Genomic DNA, 26,042 nt, shown 5'->3' on the forward strand with positions numbered 1-26,042 from the left:
ATTCAACCAGGTGCAGGGTACTTTTAAGATGTCTAAGATGAGTGAGCATTTTTGTTCTCAGAATGGCTAGAAATCGACCTTTGATCTTCTAAGGAACGCTTTTCTGCATCAGAAGGACAATGACAAAAATGGGAGTGATTGTTACAATTAAACTGTGTTGGCAAATGGTTTCTGGACCTCATAGAATCATAGAATAGTAGAATTGGAAGGGGCCTATAAGACCATCAAATCCAACCCCCTGCTCTATGCAGGAATCCACCTTAAAGAATCCCTGACAGATGGCTGTCCAGCTGCCTCAACTGTGAACCAGCCACAACTTTCATTCTACATGAAAGATTATCTCAAGGAATGGTGGGTATCATTTACTACATTAAAGGGGGAAAATGTTCATTTATACACCAACTCTGATAACTGTTACATACAGATAAGGGGGAGTTTTATCCTGCACTTTTTATAAACATAAATGCAAAATTGCATTTTCGCACTACTACAAGTTCTAGAAAGCAGTTTGGTATTTACATGTCACAGTTTCCACCCCCACCCCACAACACACTTAGTCAAAAACATTAACTTATAATGGAACATAGGTCAGAATATCCTGCTGAGAACAACATCTTCTTAGAATACGTCAAGATTTCCTAAAGTCGAGTTTCTTTCTCCGGCCAATAGGTTGCCTGAATCAAGTGGTCACTATTGACAAAGTCACTTTTCCTGTTTTTAACTGAAGTTGTTCCTTTCTCTCCACTGGTTGTGATGGTTTCACTGTGTGGACTGTACCTTCTCTTTAGAACAAGGAGGACAGCAACGCTAAGGAATGTGGACATGGTGCCCAAAACAACCGTCAAACCCAGATAGATATACCTGTGGGGAGGTGAGAGGTTTTTTTTAATCCATTGCTTATATCAATGAAGTCTGACTTATTCATGTTGCCAGAACTCATCATTACATGGTCCAGAATATGAATTTGCCTGGTTCTCATGCTTGGATTTCAATATGAACTGAACACTGTTTCTCTCACAGCCAAACTGCATGTTACATTAAATACGTAGAATGAAACTCCGTAGCTTTTGTTTTGCTTTTTAACTTTGAAGTAAATGATTTATTTATTTATTTTCTTTATTTATTATTGCATTTATATCCTGCCTTTTTTCCTCCAAGGAACCCAAGGCGGTGTACATAATCCTCCTCCTCTGCATTTTATCCTCAAAACAACAACCCGGTGAGGTAGGTTGGGCTGAGAGTCTGTGACTGACCCAAAGTCATCCAGTGGGTTTCCATGGCCAAGTGGGGACTAGAACCCAGATCTCCCAACTCCAAGTCCAAATGAGGAGGATTGGGACCACAGCATGAGCCAGCCATGAAAATTCATACACACACACACACACACACACACACACACACACACACACACACACTATTTAGCTTTAGGTGGAAAACCAATAGGCATTTTTGTTCACTAGGGTGACGTGTCATGTGGGTGGGGTTATTTTTTCAGGATAATGGCAGGAGAGGAAGGATTAAACCTCACCTCCTCATGTCTTGCTGTCTCACTCAAGCTTATTCAGTGGACTGCTCCTCTTCAGCTGCCAGGCCTACCCATGATCTTTGTGGTAGTAGCTTCTGCAATGGAGCTCAAAGCAGAGCTGGTGTTTGGATCACTGCATGTAAGGTTCAGGGAAATCCAATGTTATTGACATTGGACTCATTGCAGCGTACCCAGCACAATGGCAGCACATGCAACTGAGGCTTGGTGGTGGAGGAGACAAAGTCTCACGTACAATTCAAACTGCTGTTGATCATGGCTTGAGTCCAGGTTATCTGAAAGACCGTATTCTCCCATATGAGCCTGCCCATGCTCTGAGATCTGGGGAGGCTTTTCTCTCAGTCTCACCAACATCACAGGGCTCATCTACACCAAGCAGGATATTCCACTATGAAAGTGGTATGAAAGTGGTATATAAGAGGCAGGAGCCACACTACTGCTTTGTAGTGGTATTGAAGTGCACTGACAACTGTTGGGGCCCATTGACACATACCACTTTAATAGTGCTACATCCTGCTTGGTGTAGATGTGTCTTAGGGCCCAACAATTGTCAGTGCACTTCAGTACCACTATAAAGCAGTAGTGTGGCTCCTGTCTTTTATATACTGCTTTCATAGTGGAATATCCTGCTTGGTGTAGATACGCCCACAGACACACATGATGGGTACATGGGAAAGGGCCTTCTCAGTGGCTGCTCCAAGGCCCCGGAACTCCCTTTCCCATGGAGGCTAGACTGGCTCCCTCCATGTAATACTTTTGAAAGCAGGCAAAAACATGTTTGTTCTGGTGGGCTTTTGGAAATACTCTGGATCTGTGTTAATGGATTGGGTTTTGTTTTTTTAAAAAAAATATGTTACTGCTTTTAATTTTTAATTTTTTAAAATTTTACTGTGGGTTTCATTCTATTTTAACTTTTTAAAATTTATATTTATATTATTTAATTGTATATGTTTTAATCTTTAAATATCTTTTAATATTTATATGTTTTTAATTGTGGAATGAACTCCCCAGAGAGGTCCGCCTGGCGCCTACACTGTACTCCTTTTGTCGCCAGCTGAAGACCTTTTTATTCTCTCAGTATTTTTAACACTTAATTTTAACTTAAATTTAAATTTTACTGTTTTAACTCTGTATTTTAATTTTATATCCATTTTGCTGCGTGTTTTTTATCCTGGTTGTGCTTTTTATACTGTATTTTGTATTTGTGCTTTTAACCTGTTGGTTGTTTTATTATGGTTTTAATTTTGGTGAACCGCCCAGAGAGCTTCGGCTATTGGGCGGTATAGAAATGTAATAAATAAATAAATAAATAAATAAATAAATAATCTTGTAAACCGCTTTGAGTCCCAGTATTGGGGAAAAGGTGGGATACAAATAAATAAATAAATAAATAAATAAAACCTTCAGAAATTGGGCCTACCAAAATACATCCACACCAACATCCAGAAAGCAGTCATAATTAAAATATGCTCAATTGTCAGGAAATTCCTGAATCTGTAAAAGCCGACATGACTTGGCAATGCCCGTCATGTCCATCTAGAAAAACCGACATGAGCGAGAAAGAGACAACAACAACAACAACAACAACAACAACAACAACATATGAGCAATGGCCAGGGGTGTTTCAGTGTGCCTGGCCCAGTGGCAGTAGGTCTGACCATGGGCCAGAAATAGAAGAAGGGAGAGCTCAGAAGTATACCTATGGAGATCCCATTCAACACATACACGTCTGTATACATTCAAAGGAGGGTGTGGCTCATGCCACTACCCCTTGCAAGATGTAGGTCTTGGGTTGGCCTTCAAGGAAGGAGACAACCCTGAGCACATTTTGCCTGAGGAGGAAATTCGTTAGGGGAGGAAAAGAGTGCCTCTTTCCCTCCTGAGCATCGGTTTTGCCCGTTTGCTTCTGAACTGGGACGGAGGAATGGAGGGAATATATGCTGTGCTTATTAAATAAACACAGGCGGAAGATGTGCTTAGATGCAGCAGGCTGTCCAACAAGCAGAATGACTTCATGGGGCATGCTGCATGTCGCCCGGTATAAGCAGCAAATGCCGTTTGGTTTGGATAGAATCAATGGCTTTCCACTCAAAGGCTTTGAAACCATTTAACTTGTGTGAACAGGGTGCCATTCGAAAGCCCACAGATCGAGGCAACATTTAATTTAGGAAAACATTGACCACTCAAGGTCCAAGGTCTCTCAAATCTCCATGAGTATACAGTAGGCTACACGTAGGCTTCCATGCCCCTCTGTGACAACAGATAAGCTAAGCCAATGGAAACGAGAGGGGCTTGTGGCTCCTCCTGATTTTACACATCCACTCGCAGATCAGCAACTCATGTGACACTTAAAGCCTGTCGGTTCTGCATATTTCGCTTATTACTACAATCCTAACTGCCAAACCGGAGCACTTGGACATGTGGGTGCAGCAATGAGAAGGAAATTAAACCAGGTGCAATTTCCCCCCATGTTGTGGCCATGGTTGAAGGCTGGGAAGGTTTGGGATCCTGTGGATTCAAGGGATCCTCAGATATGACCATGCCGCACACCCCGTCCACCCCTTTTCAACTCTGACATTGGGGAATCCAAGGTCAAAGCTCTCTCTCTCTCTCTCTCTCCAGCCTCAGAGGCAGAGATCCAGGCCTAATCTGCACCAAGCAGGATATTGCACTATGAAAGTGGTATGAAAGCGGTATCTATTTATTATTTTATTTATTTTATTATATTTTTCTACTGCCCATCAGCCAAAGCTCTCTGGGCAGTGCACAATTAAAAACCGTAACATATAAGTATGAATTTAAAACATTAGAAGTTTAAAAGGCAATATAAAACCAGCTACGTTAAAGACCAGGGAAAGCCTGTGTAAAACGGTATGTCTTCAGGAGACGTTTAAAAGATATTAGGTTTTACGCCTCCAAAACTGCACAAGGGAGGGTCCTCCATAGGGTAAGTGCTGCCACAGAGAAGGCGTGTCACCAAGGTTCTTCATGGCGGCATTCTGTTCATCTCGGTATGGCCAGCAGGGAGCCACACTACTGCTTTATAGCAGTATTGAAGCGCACTGATAACTTCTGGTGCCCATTGACATGTACCATTTGCTGCTTTCATAGTGCTACATCCTGCTTGGTGTGGCTCCTGCCTTTTATATACCTCTTTGGCCCTTTCTACACCATACAGGTTTAGAGGGAGGGATGGTGGTGACCCCGGACTTACCTCCTTCCGGGATCGTCCCCCGTGTCCAAATGGCCAGCATGACTTCAGGGATGAGAGGAGGGACATCGCGTGAGTAGAGGCGGCCATTTTTTAAAAAAAGTTACAGGCGCTGGAGCACACTCATGCTCCAGTGAAAGGTAAGTGGAAAGAAGGAGAAAAAAACCGTTCCTGCTCCCCCACCCACCCTCGATTCCTCCCGGCCTGGCTCCTTGTCTCTACTGATCTCAGCTACTTGTGGGGAGGAGGGAAGAACCCGGGATGGGTGGCCACACACCTCCCATGGTCTCGCGATGATCTTGAGACCGTGGGAGGAATCGGGTTTTCGCAGGGATTATTTATCCCTGGGAAAATGCGTGCTCATCCCCCCACCCCCAGGAGTCCCTGTGTGTCATTTGGACACACAGGGACTCAGCTGTGACCAGCCCGCATTTTCAGGCTGGTGTAGAAACAGCCTTTCATATTGCTTTCATAGTGCAATATCCTGCTTGGTGTAAATTTGGCCCCACTATATCCTGTGGATCCACTATATCCATAGAATTGCATCTTCAGAGAAGCTTCTGAAGAAAGGAAGTTTTCAAATGCAGAAAAGAAACCCCTTAGTTACCGAAAGGCATTCGAATCATACAGCCTGCAAGCTCCTTGGCCTCCGCACCTTTTGCTTCCCCATTTGAGGCAAGTTGTATCTATTGATACTCCGAAGTATACTGGCGCTGGGATTCCTGCTGCAGTACAGAAAAACAAAGCATGAATTGGAAAGTGCATTTGATAGCCTGCGAGATGGCGTAACGATACAGCACGAAGAACGAACCGCTTCGTATTAGATTAGCGAGCACTACATGGTGCTCTTGAGTTCAAATTTATAACTTGGTGGAGTCAATTCCCTCCCTAAATTCATTCATTCATTTTCTGTCTGTAAGCTGAAGTTTCTCTTGTGTATTTGGTTATTTATTTATCTATTAAATGTATATCCTTCCTTTCCATTAAAATAGCACTTGTTGGATCTTACCTTACACATTGCTGATCGTACACTGTGATCTTTCACAGGGCTTATCTTACACTGGAAAACTAATGGCCAAGAGTCTGCAGGAAGAGCGACAGGAGCTGCACAATGACCCAGTTCACACAATTGCCAGTGTAGTTAACAAGCCATGGTGGCTTCTTAACTCCGTTGTGTGTGCCAGTCTGGTCTTGGTCCAATTTGCTTAATTACTCTCACCACTGTGGCTTAGCGTGTCATCCAAACCTGAGGCTTATCCACACCTATGGGTGCAGCAGGAGAGAGGGGAGAGGATCAAAGACTTACCTGCTTCTGTGATGATCCCCCAGGATCTATACGGTCACGTGACATGACGTAGTGGGAAGAGGGATGTAGTGGGTGCAATTTATTTATTTATTTTGAAGAGGAGGCGGTTGTGCAGCAAAAAAATAAGGAACCAACCCACCAAACTCCGTGCCAACCCCCTGCCTTCCCAGGGATGGCGAAATTGCTGGCCCCCACCCCTATGGTCACGGATCCACCCCATGCAGCTCCATGCCCATTTGAGGGGTTGGACTCGATGGCCTTGTAGGCCCCTTCCGGCTCTGCTGTTCTATGATTCTATGATTCTATGAGGTGCCGGGAGGCCCCACCACACCTGGGACCATGGAAAAACTGGGACATCCATGGTTTCAGTTATCCCGGGGAAAGTTTCTGGTTACAGCTCCTCAAAGAAGGCCTAATAAAAAAACAGAGGCTGAAACGTGCCGGGCTTTTCTCCAATAAATTCATTTATAGCATCCTGAGACTATTCTCTTTTTGTGTGCTTCTGTGGTTAACTAACCAACCAGAACCCTGGGTCTGTTTAAGCAAATTGGGCCATGGCTTGTTAACCACCTGGCGATCATGCGAACCAGCCCATTGAATTCTTAGGAAATACCTACGTTCCACAAGTGCAACTCTGCACGTGCACCAAACTGCATGAACGCAAAGGGAGTCATTCCATCTATTTTTAGGCACTCTTATCTCAGTCATGTTTTACACTGAAAAAGGCTGACAAGATCCAGAAGGAATACAGGGTTCATACTTACCGAGAACTCTTACAGCTAATGTGTAGATGCCCAGGGCAAAAGATTTGAGTTGTGGATTAATGCATCTGAAACACATAGAAAACCTTGATTTAGAAAGGCATCATGTTTAATACACGTAATGCTTATCTGACACTGGATCTAACAATACTTATTATAGGATTGCTGCAACTCAAGGAGAGGGGAAGTTTTGGGGGGAATCACAGGAGAAAGAAGCTATGTCTCATGCCCACAGTAAGTAGGAATTAAAACAGGCAGTCCCAAGTCTCCCCCCACCACCACCAAAATAGGGGATATAATTTACCAGGGACACATGCCAGAAAGTAGCAACAATCCCCAGAAATCAGGAACAGCTGTATGGCAGTTGATAATGATGACGATAAAATACTTTGGCAATTATAATTAACTTTGTTTTGCAAAGCAGCCAACTATTCAGTCTTCTAATCAGCCACTGGCATGAGCCCGATTGATTTGATTTAATCATGTATGCCAGTTTTCCCAAAAAGCAGTATTCTACAACCTCTAGCATTCCCATACCATGCTGTCTCGACATACCCTCAAATAATTTTTTCATTCGCTTTAAAAGTTAAAGGTGTCCAAAACAGTATAATACTACCACCTTTAGGATTCTAGATGAATTACACTTAAAATTAAACATTGGGGGGGGGGGTGCCCCCCTCAAATCTAATTCCCAGAAATATTTTTGGAACATACTGCCATCAAGTGGTATTTTAGTCTTTTTAATCCCATCACTTCGTTTCAGATGCTTAATTTTAAATCGAAACGGTTCAGCAATTGGACGTATTCCAGGTTTGCAGATAAGAACCCCAAAATGTAACAGCACACAATCATATCTAATCAGCTTTATTTTAGGTCTCGCAAACAAGGGACCTAACTAGAAAAACATATTTGACAATATAGATAGAACTTGGATATCGCACAACGTAGTTGGCTCAAATGCCGTAATTTTTAATGGAGTTAGCTCGATCCCAAGTTATCATAAATGCATGGCTGCCACCCAAAATGGCAACTTGGGGCACATCTACACCAAGCAGGATAGTCCACTATGAAAGCAGTATATTAAAGGCAGGAGCCACACGACTGCTTTATAGCGGTATTGAAGTGCACCGACAACTGTTGGGGCCCATTGATACATACCATATACCACTTTCATAGTGCTAGATCCTGCTTGGTGTGGCTCCTGCCTTTTATATACTGCTTTCATAGTGGACTATCCTGCTTGGTGTAGATGTGCCCCAAGTTGCCATTTTGGGTGGCAGCCATGCATTTATGATAACTTGGGATCGAGCTATAAATGAGCCCTTGGTTTCTAGTTCCCCTTCTCCCTTCAAAACTCCTTGAGCTTCTGCAGATGAGCATTTTATAACACAGTCATGACTCACGGATGTTCGCGGGTCATTTTGATGACGCAGATCCTCCTGCACATCTCCTGCTCCTTCTGCTATTTTTTTCATCACAAAATACCCCACCCCCAAAACCGACTTTTCTGAGCTATAGCAATATTTGTCACCATTTCCTGCTGTGTTCAGGAGAAGTTGCACTATAAAAAAACCCACTAGAGGGCACTGTACCACTAAACTGAATGGGACACATGGTCACTGCTTTCTTCCCCTTTCTTTGCCATGTGATTCTGCTTGTCCCTATTCCGGAAAAGAACCAGGAAGCAGAGCAACAGTAAGGAAATGCAATTCCCTCCTATCTGAAAATCCTCCATATCTTACATCATGATGCCACAATAATTTGTGATTTCCTGGCCCTCTCCCCATCCCGTGATGTGGAGTGAGATGGGGAAATTCCAAACGTTATTATTATTATTATTATTATTATTATTATTATTATTTATTTATTTATATAGCACCATCAATGTACATGGTGCTGTACAGAGTAAAACAGTAAATAGCAAGACCCTGCCGCATAGGCTTACATTCTAATAAAATCATAATAAAACAATAAGGAGGGGAAGAGAATGCAAACAGGCACAAGGTAGGGTAAACAGGCACTGTCATGATGTTACAACATGAGGTAAGTTCTACTACACATTGTAGAGCATGGAGGAACCTGGCACATGGCTGTTATTTTAGATGGCAGCCACATATTTATTGGGGAGAAAACCCTCCCTTGGCCTTCTTTCTCCAGCCCTTGAAAATACTTATTTGCATTCAGTGGAAATTACCGCCATTCACCTCAGAAGTAAAATGTATCCAGGAGTACCTCCAATTGACAATGTATAAGACGTGATCACTGACACTACTAGAAAATAGAGAAACATTTTTGGACATTCATTTCCTTTTTGACAGGGTCCCACCACAGCTGAGGAGTGTTGTGATGAAAGCTCTGAGATTTCCACACAGCTGCAGTTATAAAATATCTGGAATGAAGCAAATAAAGCGTGGGTTCAGAAAACGCCATATGGCAATATGCTAGGTTAAAGAAAATCAATGCAGTTTTAAAACTGAAAAACAGCCATGTTGTCGCACGCAGTGCTTATACATTTGATTCACTTCCCAAGCGTGGTGAGATGTTTTTCAGTGTTGAAAGAGTCACTATGATGACTTGTAAAATTGTGCTTCTGAAAAGGTACTGTTGTTATGTTTCAAAACAATCACATATGGCTGGTCTTTAAAAATCTTCCAAAAACAGGTCAGACACAATGGGTTGGATTCAGAAATGGGGGAGAAAAATGGTTAGATCCACATTTTAATGCAAATGTACCTAATTCTCTCTTTGTGAACTAAGGGAAACTAAAATGATGAAGGGGCTGGAGCATCTCCCCTATGAGGGAAGGTTACATCAACTGGGATTGTTTAACTTGGAGAAGAGGAGGTTGAGGAGAGACACGATAGAGGTGTACAAAATTATGCATGGTATAGAGAATATGGATAAGGATACATTTTTCTCCCTCTCTCAAAATACTAGAACCCGGGGTCATCCCATGAAGCTGGTTGGTGGGAGATTCAGGACAAATAAAAGGAAGTACTCCTTCACACAGCGCATAGTTAAATTATGGAACTCACTACCGCAAGATGTAGTGATGGCCACCAATTTGGATGGCTTTAAAAGGGGGTTGGATAAATTCCTGGAGGCAAAGGTTATTAATGGCTCCTAGCGCTGATGGCTATGTGTTCTCTTCAGTATCCAAGGCAGTAAGCCTGTGTGTGCCCGTTGCTGTGGAAAATGGGTGGGAGGGTACTGTAGCACCATGTCCTGCTTTGTTAGTCCCTGGCCAACAGCTGGTTGGCCCCTGTGTGATCAGAGTGCTGGACTAGATGGACCCTTGGTCTGATCCAGTAGGGCTCTTCTTATGTTCTTAACTTTGAGATCCAGTTCTCCAGTTTAAAAAATGCATTAAAAATGTCTACGTTGGGGAAAACTGTGTACAAAAATGCCCATATTAATGAAAACAATATTCAAAAATGGAGGGAAAGACAGTGCTCAGCAGCGGAGCACTGCACGAGGCTGTCGCCACCCGCCATCTTGAGTTCCCAAGCAGAACGCCAGTGAGGAGAAGAAGGAGGAGAAGAAAGGAGAAGAGAAGACCAAAGCATGTTCACGCTCAGCACCAGCGCTCATTGTGCTGACACCAGGCCTGAATCTGAGTTGGCTTCACCATCTACACATGAGCACAAAAGAATTGTGTGCATTGACTCTAGCTAATAAAAGGAGCACATAGAAAGAAGTCACTTACCATGTTTTTCCCACTTCCATTTGATGTTTTACAACCAGCAAGACAAGCCGAGACATAGGTGATTCCATTTTCCCCACAGATGGGGTCCCATTCATTCTTGGAGCAAATGCACCCTGAGTTGCACTCTGAAAACAGAGTTTGTTCATAGTGGGAGACCTGTTTGTCACTGGGAGAAGGGAGAGAAAAATTAGGAGAGTTTTTTCCAAGATGATCTGGAGGCTACAGTGAGGAGGAGGAGGAGGAGGAGGAGGAGGAGGAGGAGTAGAATCATAGAATCATAGAATAGTAGAGTTGGAAGGTCATCAAGTCCAACCCCCTGCTCAATGCAGGAATCCACCTTAAAGCATCCCTGACAGATGCAGCCACTCATACTGCATTGGATACAATCCAATATTAAATAGGTCTTATCTCTTTTCTGCTGTTGTGGTGATGTTTTTATTATATTTCATTGCATATTTGTAATTTTAGAGTTATGATTTTGACAGTGTTCATGTGATGTATACTTTTTATATGGTTTGTTAGCTGCCCTGGGGCAGGGCCGATTCTGCCATTAGGCAGAGTGAGGCAGTTGCCTCAGGCAGCAGATGCTGAGAGGTGGCAACAAGGTGTTGGAGGAGAGAACTCTGGACCATGCAGCCTGTCCTGCACCCCCTAAGCTGGCCTGATGCCTTCAGGTGTGGTGGAGGACGCTGCCCCATTGTCACAATCAAAGAAAGATTCAACTGGCAGGTCCTGTAGGCTTTTTGGAACAAGAGTGGGTGCCATCTTGTCCTTCACCTCAGGCACCAAAATGTCTTCGGCCTGCCCTTCCCTGGGGTCCTTGCAAGGATATAAATATAAATACCCCCGCAAAAAAAGTTTCTTTTGATGTTGGAGTAGAAACACCACCAATGCTGTATATCTTAGGGAGAGCCACTACCTGCATAAACTACCCAGTCCGTTAAGAGACCATACTTCAAGTTGGATCAATGTGAGCTTCTTTAACAGTATAGTTTTGACAACTGGGTGGTATAGAAATGCAATCAACCAATCAATCAATAAGGCCAGTCTTCCCCAACCTCCAGATGATTTGGGCTACAGCTTCAATTTCTATTGGGTATGCTGGATGTGACTGATGTAGCCCAAAATATCTGGAGGGCACCAAGTTGGTGATAAGCCACCTATTTCATTGTCTAGTGATTTTAAACTTTTGCCACATAAAGGAGGCAACAAAAGGATAAGAACAACCATGCCGGTGGCCATCACCGCATCGTGTGGTAGTGAATTCCATAGATGAACTATGCATTGTGTGAAGAAGTCTTTCCTTTTATCTGTCCTGAATCTCCCACCAATCAGCTTTATGGGATGACCACCTTGGGTTCTAGTATTTTGAGAGAGGGAGATTGTTGGGAGATTCTGGACAGATAAAAGGAAGTACTTCTTCACACAGCACTTCGGTAAATTATAGAATTCACTACCACAAAATGTAGTGAATGGTCACCAATTTGAATGGCTTTAAAGGGGGGTTGGATGAATTCCTGGAGGAGAAGGCTATCAATGGCTAGTAGTCCTGATGGTTAAGTGCAACCTCCAGTATCAGAGGCCTTAAGCTGTATAGACTAGTTGCTGGGGGACATGGGTGGGAGGGTACTGTTGCACTGTGTCCAGCTTGTGGGTCCTTGGTTGACAGCTAGTTGGTCATTGTGTAAACAGAGTACTGGACTAGATGGATCTTTGGTCTGATTCAGCAGGGCTCTTCTTGTGTTCTTTTGAATAGGGAGTTAGGACTGAAATGTTCAGAGGACAGATCAGAAGAACCACTGAAGGGCAAGCCCAGAAACACAAAATATTCCAAGAGTCAGGTAGAGCTTGTTGCTTAATCAAAATTTTACTGAGACAGGAAGCTCTCTACACTACTTCCTGCCCAGCAGGAGCCAATGCCCAGCCTGGGTGGAATCAGTCCAGAAGGTTCTTCCTCAGTGAGAAACTGTGGTGATATTGCTTACCACATGGGGCAGAAGTCAGCAGTTCCTGGTGTCATCTTTATAATTTCCCTTCCTCTGCCAGGCCCTGGAGATACATTTAAAGCTAAAGAGCAAGGGGGCAGGGGAGGGGGGAAGAGACACACCTTTCCCTTACTTGCCAGGGAAAGGGGCTAATGGTACACCCACACAAATGGGGAAGCTTTCTCTGCCTTTAAGGATAGCTCAGCCGCTGTGTGGGAGGCATCATAGCAGCTGCAATGTAAATAAAGCAAGGCATATTTGCTACACTTTTTCATCCGAGCCCTTTCCCAGCACTATCCAATTAAACGTACCCTTGGTAGGAAATGGTCAGGCCGGCCACATCCGCATTCTTGCAACCCATCGCAAACAACGAAAGGAGCAGCAGGTAACCGAAGAAGGACGATACCAAGGAAAGCCTGGCTGCTCCCAAAACGTTCAGCCTGAATTTCTTCATGATCAACCCACCAGAGAATATCCCAAGGGCTACGGCAGGAATATTGATGAGACCTACAGTTCCCCCCAAAGAGGAAAATTATTACAATATAGCCAGTGGTGTAGTGTTAAATTTGAAAGCACAGGCACGCATTGTGATAGCCCCACCCCCACCCCCACCCCCAAGGACGTTCCAAAATCGCAGGCCGCTGTGTTGATCCGTGTCAACAAACCAGTTCTAGGAGTTTTCATCTGCTAGGAGCTGGTCTTTTGTAAAGCGAATGGGTCTCAATTGCCCACTCTTTTACATTGCAGCAAGGGACAATAAATTGTTGCTTGGAAAATTCACGTCTTCACCCCAGCTACTGTGAAGAAGGAACAGGGAATCCTGAGGTCAATGGCAAGTGATGTCAGTATCTGCTAATAAAATAGTGCTGGTGCTGGTGCCGGGCCCCTGTGTGCTCTGCCTCTGCTACACCACTGAGCATAGTCTCATGCTAATGGACACACAGGATTCCTGTGAGAACATTTGATATTCGTATACACCTTCTTTTTCGTTTTCATCCCTCAGAATTCCTAGGGATGTTGCAGAAACCTGTCTGGATCTGGGAGCCCAACGGACTCCCCTGCATCTGCCCCCTCCCTCGGACTGAGCTCACTGGGCTACAGCACATTCACGGGAGCTCTCCTTGACTGCCCCGTAGCCCGACAAGCACCCGGCAGCCATCCGTCCTGATCCAGATCCTCCATTGTTGCGCACAACGGAGGCTCCAGAAATTGCGTTATCTCCTACTTCGCATAAATGGCGGTCATGAAAGCCCCATTTACGCAAGGTTAAAGGAGTGAATGGAGTGTTCACGCCTTTCGTCTTACTTTTACTGCCGCCATTTATGCAAGGCGGGAGATACACCATTTCCAGAGCCTCCACTGTATGCAAAAATGGAGGCTCCGGACCCGGGTGGATGGGCTTGCAGCTGTGTCAGGTGCTTGCCAAGCTGCGAAGGATGTCACAAGAGGGGGTGAGTGGTGGCTTGGTGACCATCCGACAGAGCTGGACGTGCGCGAGTCAGTCCATCTCTCGGTATTGCTCCCTCTGAATTAATCTGATATCCCCCCGATGCTAACTTTCATTTGCTAAATGTGGGGAACTGAAGGGCTCCATTCCTCTCTCTGCCTATTCTCCCCCTGATGCCAAAAGGAGAGGTTATCTGGACCTATTTTTGGTGACTTGCATTATTATTATTATTATTATTATTATTATTATTATGATTATTATTATTATTATGGCATAGTAACAGCAATTAACCTTTCGCATATTCTTCACAAATGGTACTTCCTCTGCTTTGCACAATTTTAAATCATTTCACACATAGCTAAAGGCTTAGCCCTATAATTTAAAAAAAAAAAAAGCTTGAAGTACAATGGAGGGCACTGTGTTATAGGTAAGAACGGTTTTTGAGTGCTTTTTCTCCTCTTAAACAGAGCTCGCAGATTACAGTTTAAGAGGTGGCATGCCAGGAAATTCTAGCTTCTATTTTCCAGGAACAAGCACAGCTGATAAGTTGCTGGCAACTGGCAGACCTTGGGCCAAAATTGGCGTAAATATAAAAACCAGTTGGCGTAGATCCTTCCACCAGATAACAGGAGGCCTTCTATTTCTGTGACAGTGTCCTAGCTGATGGATTCAGGAAGGAATAGAAACTGCCAGAAGCTAGAGATGAGAAAGTTCCCCGAAGCTTCCTTTGGATTAACTCAGCAATTACTTGAGTTCTCCCCCAAAATAGAGCAGCTCAAGTAGGGATAGCTCAGATATTTATTCCAGCAAGATTTTTTTGGGGGGTGGTGGTGGTTTTTTTTTATGGATTTACTGCCAGTGAGCCAAAACAGAGTTGCCTAGGGTGAACATATGGAAAGGAGGACAGGGCTCTTGTATCTTTAATAGCTGCATAGAAAATTGGATTTTTTTATCAGGTGTCCTTTGGATGCATGCAGCACCTGGCGAAATTCCCTCTTCATCACAACAGTTAAAACTGCAGGAGCCCTGCCTGTACACATATGGGGAAAGTGTACATGGAGAGTGTAGGGCCCTGTCTACACACCGTTCCGAAGGCGCCCCGAAGCCCCTTGAGGGCGCCCCGAAAACGCTCGTGTAGCATGTTCCTTAATCGTCCCCAGAAGAGGCAGAGGGGGAGGCGTCCTTCGGCAACGCAGACTGCGGGCGGGCTGCTCCAGGCTCCATTTCCCTTTAGCCAGCAGGCCCTGCGAGAGCTCCCAGCAGCGGTGCTGGGTCGTGGGAGGGAAGAGAGCCGACGGGCGAGGAAAGGGGCGGCGGCGGCGGCGGCCCCTGCGCGGTCCCGGGGGCATGGGAGGTGCCCTCCCCTTTCCTCGCCCGTCCGCTCTCTGCCCTCCCACGACCCAGCACCGCTGCTGGGAGCTCTCGCAGGGCCTGCTGGCTAAAGGGAAACGGAGCCTGGAGCAGCCCGCCCGCAGTCTGCGTTGCCGAAGCACGCCTCCTCCTCCACCTCTTCTGGGGACGGTTAAGGTATGTGCTACACGAGCATTTTCAGGGCGCCCTCAAGTGGCTTCGGGGCACCTTCGGAACGGTGTGTAGACAGGGCCAAGATTTGGGGGAAGTGTGTCTCCAGCAAAACCGCAATTCAGCAATGTAAACTTATTTTGGAAAATATGCCTACGTTGAAAAATGCATGACAAAATGAGTACATTGGGGGGAAATGTGCACAAAAAATCAATTTACCTATGGATTATTATTTTTTATCACAAACTCTTAATGGAAATGGGATGGAATAAGCATGACTTCGCATATCTGGCAATCGTAACACATTTGGGAATATGAGAACCTCAGGAGCATGCAGCATTGGTACTGTAAGAACTAAGTAGAGACATAAGGGGTGAGGCAATCCCTAATTTAACTTGGTCCGGTTGTTTAGGGCTTTGTATGTTAACAATACACCCTTAAACTCGTCCTGGTAGCTTACTGGCAGCTAGTGTAGTTCTTTTAGCAGAGGTGTAACCTGCTGTTGAAAAAAGGCCAGAGTTCTGAGCCTTGCAGTTGATTTCTACAGCAGTTGCAGCTTCCAGACCAGGCCCAAATGTAACCCCACCTAGAGCCGATTGAAAAAAATCCAAACTTGAGGCTATCAATGCTTGAAATATTGTGACCAAGCTATTATGGTCTAGGAACAGCCATAGCGGGTGGCAAACCAGCTGAAGGTGGTAAAAGGGACTCCTAGGGCATGGCTAGATGGGGCGATATCCCGGGGATCACCCCAGGATCATCTCTGTGTGCCCACATGATGCACAGGGCATCCCGGGTACAGGGAGGGATGTTCCCTCCCTTGCCCTGGGATAACGGGCACCACTTTTATCTTGACTTTTCCCACAGTGTCAGGATGATCCCGAGACTGTGGGAGGTGTGGGCCTCTGTCCCTGTTTCGTCCCAGCTCCTCGTGAGTAACCGCGAGGAGCCAGGAACCGGGCACGGGGCCCACACCCATCAAGGGTGGAGTGGGAGGTGTTTTTTTTTTTAAAAAAAACACTCACTTTTCACTGGAGTGCTTGAGCGCTCATCTCAAAAACAAAACAAAACAAAAATCCCAAAAAGGCGAAGTCCTCTTCGCGAAGTCCTCTTCCTCCCAGGATGTCGCACGCTGCGTGTAGACTGAGGGGGAGGATCTCGCGATCACCATATCACGAGATCCTCCCCCTCCAGTCCCTAGGCCTAGACATGCCAGTAGACACAAAAGCCACCTGAGCCACTAATGACAAAGATGGATTTAGTAGCACTCCAGTTCCTTCAGAGGAAGTGCAAGCACAGGCAACTGACCTATTTCAGGATGGGCAGGACTCCCTGACTAAATCTCACTTACCTCATAGACATTATTTTGCTTCCCTTAAAACTCTTCTTATGTTTGGCCCAATCAGGAAACTACACATTTGCCTTGCAATTTTGCTTCACATCAAGGGCAGACGGCCTGGTGTCCTCCAAGTGATATGGACTACAACTCTCATAATTCTTGACCATTGATGAAGGTTATTGAAGCGCCAGTCCAAAACATCTGGAGGGCATCACTGCTTATGCCGGCAGGGAGGTGGGGCCGAGGCACGCTAACATTAGCGCGCCTCACCCAGGGTTCCAGACGTCGGACGTGCAGGGACGTCGCGTCCCTGCAGCGTCCGCCATTTTTTAATTTATTTTAAAGGGGCTGGGTGCGGCCTGAAGACGTCGGACTGGTAAGTCCGGTTGTTTTGGTTATTTTTACCGGGGGTGTGTGTGAAGGATGGCAGGGTGGGTGGCACGGGGGAGGGAGGGCGAGATCGCGCCATGCGCCGCGATTTCGCCCTCCCTCCCTCGTGCCACCCACCCTGCCATCCTTCGCCCTCCCCTCTCTTCCCCCCCCCCGCCGATGGGCACAGCGCTCATATGAGCGCTGTGCCAGGCAGGTCCGCGGCTTTTCGCGGCTCCTCGCGAGTAAGTGAGGAGCCGCGAAAAGCCGCGGAAGTCTCCACACTTTCCCCAGCCCCAGCCTGAGGCCGGAGCTGGGGAAAAAGCGCTCCATAAGCACATTGGCTTATGGCGCGTAAGACCAGGCCTCAGCGCGGCCTGTCTCCGGATTCCCCTGTGCGTCATCTGGACGCACAGCAGGGAAACCGGGTAAGAAGGCACGCTAAGGCCTCGTCTAGTAATGCCCTAGGTTCCTTCCATACTGATGCTCCATTCACAGAACCCTGCAGAAAGTGGTATTTACATTGTCCCTGTGCCATACCTATGACAAAATTTGTCTTCGAAGATGATTGCCCAAACTGCTGTTCAATGTATTTTGGCTTGTATGTCACCATGCCAATCAGGGAATTGAACTGGATGATGCTGGAGCAGAGATATAAAAAGTAAACCGGATTCGCAAAGAGGCTCTTCAGTGAAGGCAGAAAATCTGGAACAAAACAAAACAAAATGGTCGCTCATGGTTGACAAAGATATTGGAAAACAGGTATGGTGGAAGTCTATCTACAACAGAAGGAAATTTAATAGGGATAAACCATTAATGTTTTATACTTTGAATGGTTTTAATTCTTGTGAACCGCCCAGAGAGCTCCGGCTATTGGGCGGTATAGAAATGTAATAAATAAATAAATAAATAAATAATAATAAAAAAAATAAGTTCTACATTTAGGAAATAGAAACCAAAGGCACAGTTACAAGATGGGGGATACTTGGCTCAGAAATACTACAAATGAGAAGGATCTTGGAATTGTTGTAGATCGCAAGCTGAATATGAGCCAAAAGTGCGATATGGCTGCAAGAAAGGCAAACACTATTTTGGGCTGCATTAATAGAAGTATAACTTCCAAATTGCGTGAGGTACTGGTTCCTCTCTACTCGGCCCTGGTTAGGCCTCACCTAGAGTATTGTGTCCAGTTCTGGGCTCCACAATTCAAGAAGGACACAGACAAGCTGGAGCATGTTCAGAGGAGGGCAACCAGGATGATCAGGGGTCTGGAAACAAAGCCCTATGAAGAGAGACTGAAAGAACTGGGCATGTTTAGCCTGGAGAAGAGAAGATTGAGGGGAGACATGATAGCACTCTTCAAATACTTAAAAGGTTGTCACACAGAGGAGGGCCAGGATCTCTTCTCAATCCTCCCAGAGTGCAGGACATGGAATAATGGGCTCAAGTTACAGGAAGCCAGATTCCAGCTGGACATCAGGAAAAACTTCCTGACTGTTGGAGCAGTATGACAATGGAATCAGTTGCCTGGTGAGGTTGTGGGCTCTCCCACACTAGAAGCATTCAAGAGGCAACTGGACAACCATCTGTCAGGGATGCTTTAGGGCGGATTCCTGCATTGAGCAGGGGGTTGGACTCGATGGCCTTGTAGGCCCCTTCCAACTCTGCTATTCTATGATTCTATGATTCTATCATGCAAAATTGTTTTCCTAGTGAAAATCCTTGCAAAGGGTGGGGTCCAGATTTAGTAGTGCTTAGAGTAGAACCATTGAATTCAAGGGGACTTTAGCTGGTCTTGAGTAATATCCCATTCATTTCAGTGGGTTTACTCTGACCAAGTCTGGATCCAATCCACCATTGTGCATATGTCTTATTGGGCAAGCCATTAAACCAAGCACTCGATATGGGATGATGGCCACCCCTTCATGGGATGACATGGTTCTTTGTTGACTTCCCTGAAGGTCCAGTAATCCTGTGACTACTACCATGAGCTGAGACAATGACAAAGTCAGTTGAAATGAAAGCTAGATCAAAAGCCTGAAATATGTGTCAATTAACCAGCCAGATGGCCTCACCTTTAGCCATCTCGAGAAACCTGACTTGCTCTTGGTAGTTGACGCCACGTTCTCTGTTATCTTCCATGATGAATTTGGATTGCTCGGAGGAAGTGCTGGAGTCCTTTCGGGCCTCTGGCCTTGGAAGATGCTTTGGTAAGAACCAGAAAGGGATGGCGGCAAGGATGCTGATGACTCCTGCTATTAAATAACCAAGCCACCAAGCTCCTACCCACTGGGCGTCCTTATGAGTTATGGTTATGCTGTCTAGGGAAAGAAATGAACATTTCCGTTATCAATAGAATGTTCGCAGGAGGGTTTACATAGTACTAAGGTGATAAATTTGTTTGGTTCACATTTCAATGCGAACTCAACAAATCCCGACATCCCAAACCTAACTACAATCAAGAGCACAGGTAGAAATCAAAATCTGTACCTTCCCAAAGTTTGTAATACAGTTTGCAAATGGAAAAAAAAAGTGCACACACAAAAATGCGGACATTTGAAAAAATGTTTTCCAAAAGGTGTATGCTTTGAAAAGTGCACACAAAAACAATTTATTTAATGGGGAAAATCACTTGCAAAACTCTCTCTCTCTCTCTCTCTGTGTGTGTGTGTGTGTGTGTTTTGTGTAGACTAAAATAATAGTCATAATAATGATCACAATCTGATGCAGATGTAGGATGAAACAAACCTAAAGGGCTGGGGAATGGGGAATGGAAACCTGAATGAAATCAAGCTAGGGGCTGTCTAAATGACATCTTTGCCCTGGGGTCACTCCGAATCTGTGCTGCATCGGCTATGTGATGCAGCAACTGATTCGGAGCCACTCCGGTGCAAAGAGCTGAAGATGTGCAGAAGAAAGGTCAGGGACTTACCCCTACTTTTCCTGCTCATTGGACACTGGAAGCCATGGCAGAGTGCGGGCTGCAGGAAAGCCTACGCTGCTTCCTCCAGTGGGGATTATTTGCCACTACCCACAACAGCGATACCACAGGGGTTGGCGGCAGAGTGGCACCAACGCAGCGCACTGAAGGCAGCCCCCTGCATTCAAGAAGGATGCAGAAAAGCTGGAGCGTGTTCAGAGGAGGGCAACCAGGATGATCAGGGGTCTGGAAACAAAGCCCTATGAGGAGAGACTGAAAGAACTCGGCATGTTTAGCCTGGAGAAGAGAAGATTGAGGGGAGACATGATAGCACTCTTCAAATACTTAAAAGGTTGTCACACAGAGGAGGGCCAGGATCTCTTTTTGATCCTCCCAGAGTGCAGGACACGGAATAACGGGCTCAAGTTAAAGGAAGCCAGATTCCAGCTGGACATCAGGAAAAAGTTCCTGACTGTTAGAGCAGTACAACAATGGAATCAGTTGCCTGGTGAGGTTGTGGGCTCTCCCACACTAGAGGCCTTCAAGAGGCAGCTGGACAACGATCTGTCAGGGATGCTTTAGGGTGGATTCCTGCATTGAGCAGGGTGTTGGACTCGATGGCCTTGTAGGCCCCTTCCAACTCTGCTATTCTATGATTCTGTGATTCTATGAATAGCCACACCAATCTCTACATGGTTGTTTACAAGCATGTCTGAATAATGTGGAGCAAAGAAAGAGAGAGACCCTAGCCTGACATTCTATTTGGGTTCTGGCAAGGAGCGTGCATGTGGGTATGTGAGTCCACCCCTGTGCAGATAAGAGCTCAAATGGATGGAAGTTGGGTGTAGAGAAGGACGGCACCAGCAGCTTGATCTCATCAGTGTATGCATCCATCCATTTCTACATGCATTGACTGACTGGTACATGATCTGTGTGTAAACAGCAGCATCAAGGACTAAGAATCGTGTAGGTATGCTGAATCTGATATATAGGGCCATTCTCCAGCCCTCTGAGAATTTAAGATAATTTAAGAAGTGGGCTTAAGTACTTTAGTCCAATCCTGTAAGTGAGGATTATGCACCTTCATCCATTTTCTTTGACTGGCCACATTTTTATACATGTGTTATTACAGGGGTGTGCAATTTTGGAGGGTCCAGGGGCCCATTTTCACACACACACACACACACACACCAACCACTGAAATCATCCCCCAATCCACCACTGTGCCACTGAATTGCTACAAATGTTGGCAGCGTGGTTGCAAAATGAACTCTGTGTTTCCACTGAAAAACAAGGCATAAGGTGAGTGTGCATCTTGTTGTTTTAAAGGCAAACTGAACTCCCAGAAGACCTGAAGAGAGTGATACAACATTAAAACAAGGTGCAGGGTTTTTTCCCCTGCTGTTGCCACACTACCAAAATTCAACAGTTTGATGGCAGTAATGGGGGGGGGGAGCAGGCCAGGTATTGCCCACCCCTAATTTGTAGGAACTGCTTTGCAGTGATGCAGCCCTGTAGATATGGATAATGAAATTGCTCGTGCCAGTTGCACGTTGCGATGCAAACAGATGTCGGAAGACTGGTTCAACTCACCCATGTCTACGAAGCCAATATCTACGTACAGATTGGCACACAAAGAGCCCAAAAGAAAGCCAAATATGGGACCTATAATGGCCACTGTCTGCACACATCCTGAAAAGGAACACAGAAGGGCATGTTAGTTGCAAGGGGGGGGGGAAACCTTTGGAATGAAAATAAGGCAGAGGTGCAGGAAGAGAAGGAGGGCAACTGGTTAAAAACAAAGAAAGAAGAAAAGCCCAGTGTCTTCATACGTTATGCTCGAATTCTGTACTCTTGCACTTTGACTTGGGTTCCAAGTGCCACTCACATATGAAACTCAATGGATGATCTTGGGGCAGTCACCAATTCCCTGCCTATCCTAAATATGCTTTTGGTCTGACGTAACAATGTAGGAGGTATCTGTCTGGGTGTGCATGTGGGGTGGGAGCTCACCAAGCTTTCATCAGCTCAGTCCCCCTACACTTCAGCTCATTTCCATAAATGGAAATGTGCCTACACTGCAGGTGCAATTTGTGTGATTTCTGCAAATTTCAGCTATAATTTGCGTAATTTGCACAGATAGAGGGCGCAGTTTGCATACGTTACACAATTCGGGGCTGAAATTTGCGTAAATCATGCAAGTTGCACCACACAATTTGTGGACATTTTCATTTACATGTTGGGGGTGGGGAAAATGTTCCCGGATTTCAGGATAAGCCCTGCATCTCAGCCCACAAATGCGCGCTGAGTCAGACGCTCACTGGGAGTCCATTGAGCCCCCCAAAAAGGTCTGGATTCTGCAGTGACTATGGTGACCATATGAAAAGGAGGACAGGGCTCCTGTAACAGTTGTATTGAAAAGGGAATTTCAGCAGGTGTCATTTGTATATATGGAGAACCTGGTGAAACCACTAGGTAGACTTACGCCAATCTCCCTCTGCGTCCTCCAGTCCACCCGCTATAGAATGAGACTGAGAAAATCGAGCTAGCTTATAGGGTTGATGTTAGGGACTTTGCAGTGTTGGCACACACACAATTATGGAACGTTCTATGCATGGTTGCTTGCCTGGTGTCTAGCCTGAAAAGTGTGGCCTACGTAGGGTGACCATATGAAAAGGCGGACAGGGCTCCTGTATCTTTAACACTTGCATAGAAAAGGGAATTTCAGCAGGTGTCATTTGTATATATGGAGAACCTGGTGAAATTTCCTCTTCATCACAATAGTTAAAGCTGCAGGATCTATACTAGAGTGACCAGATTTAAAAGAGGGCAGGGCACCTGCAGCTTTAACTGGTGTGATAAAGAGGGAATTTCACCAGGTTCTCCATATATACAAATGACACCTGCTGAAATTCCCTTTTCTATGCAAAGATAAAGGGGCCCTGTCCTCCTTTTCATATGGTCACCCTATCTTTATGCTCTTATAAAAAGTGAAGAACTAGTAGTATGATAAGGAGAATGTGTGTGTGTGAGAAAGAGAGAGAGAGAGAGAAGAAACAGAAGGAAAGGAGAGAGAGATTCCTTATTTTTTAAAGGAAAACAATACCAATGTAAAAGGCTGCACTCTCTTCAGTGGCATAATCATCGATGTATGCAATTCCCAAGGGCTGAATTGGCGTTTCCCCTATTCCACGCAGTAGATTACCCAGCAAAACATAGATCCACATGGAAATTCCAGCTTCCTTTTCACACCCTGTACACACAAACCGAAGGAAACTGTGGGTTGTATTCTGACACCATTCACACACACACAGCTCCTCCTTCCCCCTTGCAATCCCCACCATTGCTTATAAAGGCCTTAGCTAGACCAGGCTATATCCCAGGGCGAACCCCGGGATCGTCCCTGTGCATCCAGATGATGCACAGGGGATGCCGGGATCAGGGAGGGATCACCCCTCCCTTGCCCCGAGATACAGTCTTCCCCTTTGGGCCCAGTTTTTCTGCGGTCTCAGGCTGAGCCCAAAATTGCGGAACGTCTGGCCCATTTCCGCACCCATCGGGGTTAGGGTGGGGAGAGTGGGGAAACCAAATTTTGTGAACCGCCCAGAGAGCTTTGGCTATTGGGCAGTATAGAAATGCAATAATAAATAAATAAATAAATAAAATTTTAAAAAGACTTACTTTTAGCGCACAAGCATTCGTGCGCTACATCCTCTTTAAAAAATAAAAATGGCGGGCATGACACCTCTCTTCCTGAGGTCGTCGCACCTTACATGTAAACGGGGCAGAGATCTTGTGTTAATCCCAACATGAGATCTCCCCTCCTCTGTCAGAACAAAAGGTAGGTCTAGCTAAGGCCTGAGACTCATAACGCACACATACTTTTTCCCACTTAGTAAAACAAAAGGGATAAGAAACTGCTGAAAAGACTCCTTGCTTTAATATTAGTTTGGTTCAATTTCTTGATACGCCACTTATGACAATGAAATAATCTAGAGTATCCTTCCTCAAGCTGGCGTGCTCAAGAGAGGTTGGGAAACAAGGCCCATCATCCCCAGCCAGCATGGGTGGATATGATGGGAAACGTAGTCCAGTTCATATGGATGGGACCAGGTTGGGGAAGGCTGATCTGGAGCTAAAACATAACAGCTATAAGGCCAAATCAAAACCGACAGGATACAACAACATTTTAAAATGCTAAATTGGGATGGCCATATGAAAAGGAGGACAGGGCTCCTGTATCTTTAACAGTTGTACTGAAAGGGGAATTTCAGTAGGTGTCATTTGCATGCATGCAGCACCTGGTGAAGTTCCCTCTTCATCGCAACAGTTAAAGCTTCAGGAGCAATGCTTTCTTTTGTATCTGGTCACTCTAGTATAGCTCCTGCAGATTTTTTTTTTACTCCCTTTCATTTCCAGCGGCACCGGAAGCTGCCAGAAGAAAGATGGTGGTGGCAACGGAGGCAGCAGGTAAGTGCCCCTCCCCCCTTCCCCACTTACCTGCATCCGCTGTCACCACCGCTGGCTTTTGTCCGGCGGCTTCCACTCAAGGACATGGCCTGCTTCTGGCCTTCAGCGTCCTCGAGTAGAAGCCACTGGACGCAAGCCAGCAGCAGTGGCAGATGCAGGTAAGTGTGGGAGGGGGAGGGGGGCTTACCTGGTGCCTCCGCCATCCGTGGCGGCAGACGGCAGAGGCACCAGGTAAATGGGAAGAGTTTTCTGGGTGCCAGCTGTGCAGCTGGGCACCCAGATAACTCCAAGTCGCCTCAGAGTGTCCGAATTTTGCCTCAGCTTCGGTGCCGAGGCAGATTTGGAGCCCATGAGGCAGCTCCAAGGTGAATTGGAAACCCCCGGGCAGCCCCAAGGTGGACCGGGGCTGCTTCAAGTGCTCCGGATCATTCCCCGTGGATTGGGGGATCCCTGCACAGCCCTATTACAAACTATGTCATCGTCTTAATTAAAGACTCTTCTTACCTGCATGGAGTTTTGCCTGAGATCTTTCCAAGACCGAGACGGGTATTTGGTTTTGATCCTGCAGACATGGGGAGATGCTGACAGTTGAATTGGTGGAGGAAGAAAATATCTCATACCTATAGCTGTGTAAAAACCAACAGTTTCCTTACAAGGATCCCACCTATTAAAGTTTGGGGAAAAATACACTTTTAACTTATTTAAGGCCTGATGATTAAGATTCTGTACAAGGATGTAAAGGCTTAGGGATGGGCAGATGTTATCTTTGTTTCTCGGGGAATTTGATCTAGCGGCAATAGCCGGAACAAAGTTGTGTACAGTTAGCACCAGTTTGTTGGCCAAGTTGGACGGCATCCAAGTTGGCACAAGTGCTGAAGTCAATTAACGGACTTCTAGCAGAACACCAATAGTGTTAACGTGCACGATGGGATTCCCCGGGAAAGCCATCACACCGCTGATGTAATCCCTTATGCTAGCACAACATAATTTATATTAGCACTCATGTGTCAGTTTGGATACTGCTCATAGAAGCCAATGGCCACATTTGAATGAAACGGTCACAGAATCATATAGTTGGAGAGTGCTTTGTAAGCCGTCTTTCGTAACTCCCTGCCATATGCAGGAAATTGAAAGCTAGAGTATTCCCAACAGATGGCTCTCCAACCTTTACCTGAAGTCCTCCAGCCAGGGACAGGCCACCAACCTTCTAAGGGCTCATCTACACCAAGCAGAATATTCCACTATTAAAGCGGTATATAAAAGGCAGGAGCTACACTACTGCTTTATAGCGGTACTGAAGTGCACTGACAACTGTTGGGGCCCATGACACATCTACGCCAAACAGGATTATAATACTATGAAAGTGGTATGAAAGCGGTATATGGTATGTGTCATGGGTCCCAATAGTCGTCAGTGTACTTCAATACTGCTATAAAGCAATAGTGTGGCTCCTGTCTTTTATAT

At 45.6% G+C, this 26,042-nt stretch overlaps 1 protein-coding gene across 2 annotated transcripts in view; it reads right to left on the bottom strand.

Moving 5' to 3' along the window:
- Window positions 1-289: 289 nt before the first annotated feature.
- The window catches only part of LOC134403842 (solute carrier organic anion transporter family member 1C1-like), a 31,598-nt gene continuing 5,845 nt past the window's right edge, over window positions 290-26,042 (bottom strand). Inside the window, exons 4-14 of one of the 2 annotated variants that reach the window (XM_063134350.1) lie at window positions 25,083-25,204; window positions 23,215-23,361; window positions 21,702-21,800; window positions 19,264-19,509; window positions 17,729-17,893; window positions 12,824-13,019; window positions 10,528-10,693; window positions 9,026-9,210; window positions 6,825-6,889; window positions 5,362-5,479; window positions 290-861 (exon numbers count right to left, since the gene is read on the bottom strand). In XM_063134350.1, coding sequence (XP_062990420.1) covers window positions 639-861; window positions 5,362-5,479; window positions 6,825-6,889; window positions 9,026-9,210; window positions 10,528-10,693; window positions 12,824-13,019; window positions 17,729-17,893; window positions 19,264-19,509; window positions 21,702-21,800; window positions 23,215-23,361; window positions 25,083-25,204 — 1,732 coding nt within the window. In that variant the 3' untranslated portion in view covers window positions 290-638. The remainder of the gene's footprint in view (window positions 862-5,361; window positions 5,480-6,824; window positions 6,890-9,025; window positions 9,211-10,527; window positions 10,694-12,823; window positions 13,020-17,728; window positions 17,894-19,263; window positions 19,510-21,701; window positions 21,801-23,214; window positions 23,362-25,082; window positions 25,205-26,042) is intronic. The other variant, XM_063134351.1, reaches the window with a different exon arrangement.

Source organism: Elgaria multicarinata, chromosome 9 (genome assembly GCF_023053635.1).
Source record: "Elgaria multicarinata webbii isolate HBS135686 ecotype San Diego chromosome 9, rElgMul1.1.pri, whole genome shotgun sequence".
NCBI classification, from domain to species: Eukaryota; Metazoa; Chordata; class Lepidosauria; order Squamata; family Anguidae; genus Elgaria; species Elgaria multicarinata.